The sequence below is a fragment of the Strix uralensis genome, chromosome 18, assembly GCF_047716275.1.
Source record: "Strix uralensis isolate ZFMK-TIS-50842 chromosome 18, bStrUra1, whole genome shotgun sequence".
NCBI lineage: Eukaryota > Metazoa > Chordata > Aves > Strigiformes > Strigidae > Strix > Strix uralensis.
In genome coordinates this window covers 16873490-16883694 of record NC_133989.1, presented here as the reverse complement: position 1 = coordinate 16883694, position 10205 = coordinate 16873490, and the positions used below count along the sequence as shown (strand labels likewise).

General features: G+C 61.5%; 1 protein-coding gene across 1 annotated transcript; it reads right to left on the bottom strand.

Moving 5' to 3' along the window:
• Positions 1-4747: 4747 nt before the first annotated feature.
• Positions 4748-8237, bottom strand: TLDC2 (TBC/LysM-associated domain containing 2). Its single transcript, XM_074888354.1, has 6 exons — positions 8194-8237; positions 7417-7578; positions 6637-6789; positions 6423-6518; positions 5798-5871; positions 4748-5425 (listed from the first exon to the last, which is right to left on the bottom strand). Exons 1-6 carry the CDS (start codon positions 8224-8226, stop codon positions 5290-5292), a joined length of 654 nt encoding a protein of 217 aa, XP_074744455.1. The 5' UTR covers positions 8227-8237; the 3' UTR covers positions 4748-5289.
• Positions 8238-10205: the final 1968 nt, after the last annotated feature.

Genomic DNA, 10205 nt, shown 5'->3' with positions numbered 1-10205 from the left:
GGAGTTGCAGTGTGTGAACTTTATTAAAAACAGTCTTACAGCCTATTTCTAAAGGACAAATGCTGCTCTGTGGAAGTGCAGACCTTCCACATTGAGGAAATGGTTTCTTAACTGATGTTTACTCAAGTGCAGTGTGAATGGTAACTGCAGTGGAGCCCGCTGAGCTGTGAAGGGCCCTGGGGCCAGGCGAGGGAGGGAAGCTCATAGCGGTGGTGCCAAGGCTGAGGATCCGACCTCTCCTCGTGCAGTGCAGTGGCCTTGCAGCCACACGGCCATGGCCAAGCCTGTCAGGCCTCTCACTTCAGCGTCCTTCAGGGGCTTCAGGTGCTGCTCAAACTGTTGTGTAGGGGAAAAAGGAAAAGTGAAGTCATGCTTGACCAACCTGAGCACCTTCCGCGATGGAATGACTGGCCTGGTAGCTGAGGGGTAGATGTCTGCCTCCACAAGCTGTTGAAGTATGGTCTGGATGAGCAGACCGTGGGCGGGACTGAAAACCGGCTCAAGGGCTGGGCCCCAAGGGTGGTTGATCAGTGGCACAAAATCTAGTTGGAGGCCAGTAACTAGTGGTGTACCCTGGGGCCAGTGCTGGCTCCAGTCCCAGTGGTCTTCATTACTGATCTGGCTGCTGGGACAGGGTCCACCCTCAGCAAGTTTGCAGGTGACACCAAGCAGGGAGGGGCCCTGGGCAGGCTGGAGATGGGGGCTGACAGGAACCTCATCAGGTTCAGCAAGGGGAGTGCAGAATCCTGCCTCATTCCCCAGTATGAGCCGGGGCCACCCACCTGGGAAGCAACTTGGCCGAAAAGGATCAGGGGTTCCTGGTGGCCCCAGGAGTTGACTGTAAGCCAACAATGTGCTCTTGCAGCAAAATATGCCAGTGGTGTCCTGGGCTGCGTTAGGAGGAGTGTCACAGCAGTGGGAGGGAGGTGATCCTTCCCCTCTGCTCAGCACTGGGGAGGCCACCCCTGCAGTGCTGGGTCCAGTGCTGGGCTCCCAGTACAGGAGAGGCAGGGACATACTGGAGAGAGTCCAGCGAAGGGCCATGAAGTGATGAAGGGACTGGAGCATCCACCACGGGGAGAGGCTGAGAGCTGGGACTGTTCAGCCCGGAGCAGGGCGGGCTCAGGGGGATCCCCCCAGTGTGTACAGAGACCTGGAGGGAGGGTGCAGAGTGGACGGAGCCAGGGTCCTCTCAGTGGTGCCCAGGGACAGGACCAGAGGCCGTGGGCACAAACTGGCACCCAGGAGGGTCCCTCTGAACATCAGGAAACACTTCTCCACGGTGAGGGTGACCGAGCGCTGGCACAGGCGGCCCAGGGAGGTTGTGGAGTCTCCACCCATGGAGATACTCAGGAGCCGCCTGAACACGGTCCTGGGCAACCAGCTCTGGGTGGCCCTGCTGGAGCAGGGGGCTGGACCAGATGATTACCAGAGGTCCCTGCCAGCCTCAACCATTCTGTGATCCTGCCCCAGTGCTACTGGCAGAAATGTGAAATGGGCCTTGAAGTCACAGGACAGGACGTGTGTTGGTGAGGGGTGAGGCAGTGCTGAGAGGCCTGTGAAGAGCAATGGTTCCCAGCAGCTTCCTGGGCAGGCAAGCTTTAGTGGAGCCTTTCCTGGTCTGTTTGGTGATGGCTTGGACCTTTGGTGCCTTCTCTGCTGCCACCATTTGCCGCAGGGATTGCTTCTACAGGGCACCGAAGATGTTCCTCCTCTTCTCCCTGAGCTGAAGGTGGGGACTGCAGGCTGCCAGCCCTGGCTCTGGGGTGCTCGTAGCTCTGTGCCCCAGCTATGCTCGCAGGCTGTGCTGGCAGCAGCGCGCGTTGCACCTCAAAAAGCGGCCTCAGTGAGGGGGACACGTGGGTCCCACACGGAATGTCGAGGTCCCTAGGAGGTCAGGCGCCCTGAACAGCCGTGGTGGGCTCCTGGCACGCAGCTGGGAGCATCCAGGAGCCCCGCAGGAGGGCACAGGTGTGGAGGGATCTGCTGCCCTGGGGGTACCTGGTCAGAGGAGCTGGGAACACCGCAGCGAGCCAACCCTCACAGTCACGGGACAAGGGAGGTGACGGCACTCCTGGGAAGGCTATGGGGAGCAGCAGAATGGTCATTTTTTCAGCTGGGGAGCTGAAAGGGAGGGAGACAAACCTCCTCAGTCCCACTAACTGATGGGCTCTCAAGAAGCTACATGCAATCAGGACTTTGCAGCTGGTTGGGGTGTAACCTTGGGGGCCTGGGACATTGGAGGGGGTTGGTGGGACTCAGCAAGTGGAGAAGGAGGGAGGAATGAAGAGGCAATAGGCAGAAAAGCGGTATAAAGGGTTGCATGTGAAAACAAGTCTGGTCAGTGCATTGTCTGCCTGAGCCCTGCACATGATCTGTCTTTCTTCTGTCTGTCCTGTCCTCATCTTAAATCCCTTCTTAACTATTTCTCCATTAATCTCACGTAGTCTGTGTGGCTGTGTGCTGCAAGGACTAGGTGCCAGCTGCTGGAGAGGCCGGCAGGGGTGGGTCTGGGGCCAGCCCTGGAGTCAGAGCAGGGCTGTAGGGGCCTGCGGGGTCAGCTACTGGGGCAGGTGGGAGTCCCAGTGCCAGCTGCTGGGGGTGGGATGAGTGGCCGTGTCATCCCCAAACTGGGTCTGTGGGGGAGGTGTGTGTCATCCACAAACTTCAAGCTCCACGATCGGGCACGTATGGGGCTGTGGTGGGGGTAAGAGGGCTGGGGTGTGGGCAGGGGCTGGGCAGACTGAGGCAGCTGTGTTCCTTGGGTAAACACAGGAGGGTCCTGGGCTGGAGCGGCTGGAGGAGGCGGCAGGTCCTGACATCCTTCAGCACCCATCAGGCACTGCCCTGGCCCGGCTGCCCAGCGGCGCCGTGCTGGGTGCGTGTCTGGGACAATCGCTGCCTTGGAGAGGGGAACGGGTAGGGAGGCTTGGCAGGAGGGAGCATCTTCTGGGGGGAAAGGTGAGCGACTGGGAAGTGGGAGGACAGGGTCAGCTCTTGCAATGAAGGGTCATTGCTGGGGCTGCTCACCCCCTTGGTAAGTGACTCTGGAAAGGGGATGAGTAGTCAAATGGCATGAGAGAGAAGCCGGCCGTGGAGCACCCTTGAAGGGCTGTGGGAGACAGAATCAGCAGGGAAAGGGCTGGTGAGGTTCAACACGGGCACACGTAGGGTGGGGTGGGTGTGTGTAAAGTAACGCAGCCTGGGGCTCGATGGGATCCAGGCTTCACAAAATTGCAGCTTTAGGGTAGGAACTGACAGCAGGTGAGGTCATGGGGTGATGCTTCAGCTCAGTGCCCAGCCACGCTACCAGAAGAAATAAATGCAATATGGCCAAACCAGGCAGGCCCTTGTCCTGGGGGAACCCCTGGACCATCCCCACCTTGAATCCCACCTGTGGGGCTGGTCCTGCTGCTTGGACGGGGATGGCAGGGTGGAGGAGGAGGAGGAGGAGAGCTGGCCCGGTGTGCAGGAGCGAGAGGCCAGGCTGCATCAGCCAGGCAAGAGGCAGCAGGTTGTGGAGCCACGGGTGGGAAGGGGCCTGGGAAGGGCTCTTCTTGTCCCCTCCCCAAGGGGAGCAGGTCAGGATGAGATGCCCAGCGTAGCCTGGACACCCCTGAGGAGGAAGCCCTGGTCCTCAGGAGGTGACAGGGTGGACAGAGAGTGTGGACTCTGCCGGAGAGGGGACGGGACCCCGCAGCCCCCCGGAGCAGTGCCCCAGGCTGACCCCCTGAGCTTGCTGTGGGCACACAGCCCTGGGCGGGGACAGGGCATCGCCATGTCCTGCTCAGAAGAGGGAGACAAGTGGCTTAGATTCGTAAATCCCCAATGGAATGGACAGTGGTGAGACAAGTCTCAAAGTCCAGACATAAACATCCATTAATTTCCCACAGTGTATTAATTAGATACACAATAATATATAAGTCCATAAGAAATGATGGCAAGCAGTATGACATGCCTTGCATCACTTAATGATAACAAGGGGGAAAAGAGAGGAAGAGAGATAGAGATGGGGATAGAGATAGAGATCACCCGTCCGGGTTCCTGGGTTGGTCCCACCAACGAGGGTTCAGGGATGCATCCGTCTTCACTACTGCTATCCCTGCCCCTCCTCAATTTATACACTTCCCTTGGGTCCCTCCCCCAGATCGACCTACATGATGTGTCACAGGCGTGGGGAGGAGTAAGGCGCTTCATGGGATGTTGTAACTAGCATGATCTTGTTAATCTTCATTAGCATATGCAGGGATATCAACTTTAATATGTGTTTTGTGGATAATGAAGCAAAGGTTGTTCCCCAGACAGATGGCCCTGAAGCTTTACAAGGTGCACCAGAGCAGAGCCGTCCTGTCGCCACAGGGCTGCCCCCTCCATCCTCTGCTACCCAGGAGAGTTTTCTCCTACAATGGGTCACACAAGAGATGAGTGAGTGTCAACCATCAGCTCATTGAGCACAAAACCTGCATTACCCAGACGCCATTATCCACCCTGTGACTATAGTTTTGTTTTAGGGTATTTTCGAGTGTTTGAGACATTCCTCAAGAAAGTGCTCAGAGGGCCTCTGCCCACCCTCATCCCTTATCTATACTAAGTTTTGTCTCTCGCCATGGTTTATGCTTTCCTGAGGCTGCTTCTCTCAGTCCTCATTTCGGGGCGTTACGAGTCGTCTCCTGCAGGCATGGCCGGTGCTCTCACGGCTCCCGGCCTGCTCAGCACCACTTGCTTTGCAGAACTTCACAGCACCATCGTTGCTCCCACGGCAGGGACAAGGCCAGGCGTGCAGCACTGCCCGGTTATTGATGAGTGGTGACTGTGTGGCCTTCCAGCCCTGGCAGCGTCATCCCCTGGGGCAGCGGCTGGTGGGGCAGAGGCTGCCTGGGCTTGCTGGGTCCTGCCGGCATCACACTGCTCTGGACACTGGCTCCTCCACCCGGGACCCTGTGGTGCTTGGCCCTGCCACGCGCCCTCCTCCCGGGGCAGCTCTGCATCGTCCCGGCCAGGCAGGCTGCTGGGTGCCATGGTGAGGGATGGTCCTGCAGCCACCCCGGGGACTCTGGCACGGTGGCAGAAGCACTGCAGGGGGGGCTGAGACCCCCATGCAGCCTGTCCCCATCACACTGCCCCCACCAGCTGTTGGCACATGAAATGGGGATGTTGGTGGGGACAGGGTGGAGGGAGGCAGGGTTGAGGCTGTGCCCTGTCCTGGCAGGGACCAGCTGTGCACAAGACACTGGTCCCAAAGCATCACCTCCCCTGATGCCACCTTTGTCCCAGGTGTGGGTGGCGGGGTCAGGCCAGGCCCCACACTTCCAGGTCCTGGACGCAGAACTCTTCCCGGGATGAGAGGGTCTCGTTGTCGAAGGTCTCACAGGGGTGGCTGCCCCCATGGTTCAGGTCTCCGTCCAGCCACAGCCCAAACCGGCCGCTGGGAAGGTGCCAATGGCACAGTCAGCCGAGGGTCCCCTCCCCTGCCGCTCTGCCCCAGCCACCTCCTGAGGGATCAGCCACCTCCCTGTCCCCACTCCCGGGTGCCCCCCTGCTGAGGATGCCAGGCACAAGGGACTGGCAAAATGGGGACAAGACAGGACAAGCAGCCACCCCTGGGGTGCCAGCAGCAGGGTCAGGGGGATGAAATGGCTGGTGCTGCTAGACAACCTCCACGGGTATTTTTGGGTTCAAAGCACCAGCATGTGCCTGGACCCGACTCCGCAGGGCAGCCTGGGCTCAGATCACGGCCCCTACAGCTATCGGGGCTGGGGACCCTGTGAGCTGCTGAAACTGCTGGCACGGCTCCTACCTGCCCCCACCGATCATCAGCAGGTCCACATCCCCTTTCAGGAAAAAGTTGTTCCTTCCTGTCCACCTGAACACCTGTGTGGGGACAGCAGTCAGCGGATCATGGGCTGGCCTGCAGCATCCCCATCGCCAGCCCTGTCCCTGTGCTGCGGGGGACAGCTGGGCACTGTCCTTGTGCTGGCCCGTCCCAGCCAGTAGCCCCAGGGCCACCCCCTGGGGCACAACTGCCACCCACTGATGCCACCAGCAGTGTCGATCACATACATGAGCCCCGCTGGCACAGGCAGCCATGGCTGAGCTGCCTCCACATCCCGCAACGTCGGGCTGCGACCGTGTTGGCATGTGGAGGGTCCCCAGTGGCACCTGGCTGGGCAGGGTCCCCTTCCCTGAGCCCCCCCGTCCCCGCACGGCTGGCTGGGATTTGCCTTCTCCTTCCCCAGCCCTGGACAAACCTGGGGGACAACAGCTGGTGGTGTCCCCCAGCTGCTTCACCCACATCTCGCCACATGCAGTCACATCACCCAGCACCCTCCCCAACACCTTGAGGAGCCCCCCCCCAGCATGGCCAGATCCCGGGGCATTGCCAGCCCCCCATAACCCCGTGTCTGGCAGCCTGCAGCCCCCACCTTCAGCTCCGGGGAGAAGGAGAAGAGGAAGGTCTCCCCCGTCCCGTAGAAGCCATTGCTGCGGTGAATGGTGCTGGCAGAGAAGGCACCGAAGGCCTGGGGGGGGGACAGAGAGGGGGAGTCCCATGGCACGGTGCTCGGTGGGGCTCCCCAACACCAGAACACATCCCTCAGCCTGCCGGGGGCAGCTGGGCTGGGGAGGGCCCGGCCGTACCTGTGCCTCTGTGTCCCTGATGAGCAGCAGGGTGGGGGAGCCCGGCTGGCCCCCGCACCGGTACAGGCTGCGCAGGCTGAAGCCGTCCCGGCCGGTGCAGTACAGCAGGTGCCAGGGCTGCTGCGTCAGCCGGGGGGGCAGGTGGGGGCCCAGCTGGGACAGAGTGGGCTGAGCTGGGGCAGGCAGGCTGCTCCTGAACATCGTCCCCCCAGCCCCGAGCATCCTCCCAGGAGGTCTCCCCAAGCACCCTCCTCTCCCTGTCCCTCCAAGCATCCTCCCAAGAGATCCCCCCAAGCATCCTCCTCTCCCCCCACCCCCCGCAAGGCATCCTCCCCCTGCCCAGCATCCTCCCAAGATGTCTTCCCAAAGATCCTCCCTCCAAGCATCCTCCCGAGAAGTCTCCCCAAGCACCCTCCCCCTCCAAGCGCCCTCTCAAGAGACCTCCTCCCACCTGAGCAACCTCCCAAAAGGTGTCCCCAAGCACCCTCCCCCTAAGCAATGCTCCCAAGGGGTCTCAAGCTCCCAGCCCACCCAGCAACCTCCCAGGATGCTTCCCCAAGCATCCTCATCCTGAGAACCCTTCTGAGGTGTCTCCCTGAGCATCCTCTCCCAACACCCCCAAGAGGCACTGCTGAGGCGGCTGTCCCTGGGGACAGGGGCATGTCACCCATCTGGCCTTGTGCCGGGTCAGTTCCTGGCAGGACAGTGGCCATGGCTGCACGGCATGGGGGAAGGTGAGCATGAGGGTGGGGTCCCCATGCTGGCAGGAAGGTCCCTCACCTTCTGGATCTGCCCATCCCGCAGGATACTGCTCGGTGTGCTCAGCATCAGCCTGCACGGCTCTTCCAGGGCCGGGGCTACTGCTGGGGCTCCCTCCCAGCCTGGCTGCCTCTCTCTCACCGGCTCCCCGCATCCCATGGGCAGCTCCTCGTCCTGGTCGGGCTGGGGGCAGGTGGAGGTGAGCATCCCTGCAGGCCCCGAGAGAGCCTGTCCCTAAACCTGCCCTGCGTGGGGTGTCTGCCATCCTGTGGGCAAGGGGGCCCAAAGGCTGCGGGGATGGGCACCTGCCTCCGGCACCGATCCTGGCTGCCCCTGCCAGCCCGGCTGGGCTATGCCATGCCCTGCCCTGGCACCCTGATGGGCCATGTCACTACTGCGCACAGAAGCTCAAGGGTGTGGGGCTGCCCAAGGAGGAGGGTGAAGAGGAAGAGGAGGCAGGGGAGGCTTCCTCAGCTTCAGCCCAACCTCTGCCCCCACAGAAGGGGCAAAGCCTGGCCGCCCCCTCCCCTTGCCCATGGCTGGGCTGGCTCCCCAGTGCGCGTGGGGTCAGGGATGCGCCTTGGTCCCAGTGGCAGCTGGTGACAAGTGTCTCAGCCAGCCACGCGCTCAGGGTGGCCCACCACCCTCCGCACCTCCCCAGCCCCTCGCTTTCCCCAGGGTGGCCCACGCCCGTCCGTCTGTCCATACACCCAGCCAGGCTGGTTCCTCCCAGCACTGCCCTGGATCTCATTCCCAGTGCCCATGCTGCCATGTGGGACCCCGACACACTGGACCTACCAGGAGGTGGTACTGGGCACGGAGCCCCCTCATCGTGGACGTGTGGGTGCTGTTGCAGTGCTGGGAGCTGTGCTGCTGGGGAGCCCTCGACACCACCCGGGTTAATGTTCACCTGCACTGGCCCCTCCCTGGCTGCCCGGCTCGTGACACAGGTGGGTGGGGATGCTGGCAGCCTGCCCTGGCTCATGGGGGCCCAGGATGTGTCCCCCTGCAGAGCCAGGTCCTGTGTGGTGCTGGGATGCTGGGCAGGCGTCCCCCTCCAGCCAGGCACTGGGTGGCCAGTGGCTGTTACCTCCTTTGCACCCTGGCTGCCGCCTGGGCTGGGCTCTGGATAGCCAAGGAGGAGGGGGGCCCCGAGGCTGCGGGGGAGCCCTTGTTTAGGGATCAACGGGCAGGTCGTGCCTGTGTTGCTCTTTGCAACATGACTGTTGCAATAGGTGTAGCAAGTGCCAACATCTGCCTGGCGGACATGGTGGCATGTGCTCCTCCCTCTGGGAGAGCCAGCCTGGGCTAGCAGCCTGCAGTGGGGTGAGCTGGGGCCCCTGGGAGGGCTTGTTGTGGTCTCTGTGTGTGGCAGGGTGTTGGTACAGGGACCAGGGCTACAGCAGTGAGAAGCTTCTTGAAGCTCCCCCAGCTCAAGTCAGATCCGCCTCTGGCCAGAGCTGAGCCTCTGTGGTAACTTATTTAAGAAGGGGAATCTGGGAGGGGGAGTTGTGAGGAGGAGTTGTGAGGAGGACACCTCTGCAAACACCCAGGGCAGTGGAAGGAAGGAGGAGCGGGTGGTGAGAGGGCAGGGCTGTCCCACCCCCACCACCCATGGAAAGCTACGGTGGAGCAGAGGCCAACCTGCAGCCCGTGGAGGTCCCACGCTGGAGCAGGGGGCTGTGCCCGGAGCACCAGGGACCCTGTGGGAAGAAGCAGCCCCTGCTGTTGTATGTCAGGGCTGCAGCACGCGGGGGTGACCCACACAGGAGCAGCACAGGAACGGTTGTGGCCGAAGGACTCACAGCAGAGGAAGTTCACAGAGGACTGTCCCATGAGAGGGACACCACGCTGGAGCAGGAAAAATGCGAGGAGTTGCCCCACGCTGAGGGGTAAGGAGCGGTGGAACTGACTTCAACCCCCCCCCCCCCCCCCCCCCCTCATTCTCTGCCCCCTGCTCTGCAGGAGGAGGTAGAGAAATTGGGAGCAAAGCTGAACCAGGGGAGAAGGGAGGGGTGGGGCGAAGGTGTTTTTAAGATGTTGTAATGCTTCTCACTGTCCCACTCTGTCTGTTAAGTGTTGTTAGTGTTTGAATTAAATTGATGTTCTTTTTCTTCCCCTAACAAGTCTGTCTTTTGCCCATGACCATAACGGGTGAGTCATCCCTCTCTGTCCTTATCTCGATTCCTGAGCCTTTTACTCCATTGTTTGTCCTTCTCAGTCCTGAGGGGGAAGGGGTGAGCCAGTGGTTGCGTGGAGCTCAGTTTCCCTCTGAACTCAAACCAAGACGGGGTTCAGTGGCTGCAGAATTGTGAAGCCCTGGCCAAGGGCCCCCCCAGGCCCCGCCTCAGATGCTGGTAGAGAAGCTCCTGCAAACCAGGGAGAGGCTGCAGTGCCCCAGTGTGTCTCCTTCCCACTGATCCCCCCCACCAAACCAGCCAGTATGGCCATGAGCCTGTGGGCCCAACCGTAACAACGTCTTATTTATGCCAATACAGGCATTTCTGTGTGCCCTGCGTGGTGGCAACAGCCACAGTGACCTGGCCCAGGTCCTGGCCCCAGTGCAGGCATTTCTGGGGTTTCTCCTCCCCTCCAGGGCAGAGCCTGTTGCAGCCCCGTTGGTCCTGGCTGCCGCGGTGGGTGGGCGCCAGCTCTACTGTCCCCACCAGGCCTTGATGGCAGTGGTGGCCCCAGGATGGCAGCGGGAGGTTGGGTGTTCCTGATGCCCAGCACAGCTGGCACTTGGCCACTGGCAGGGCCCTGGGTGGGCCAGGAGGTCCCGGTGTCCCCAGAAGCCTCCCTTGGGACCC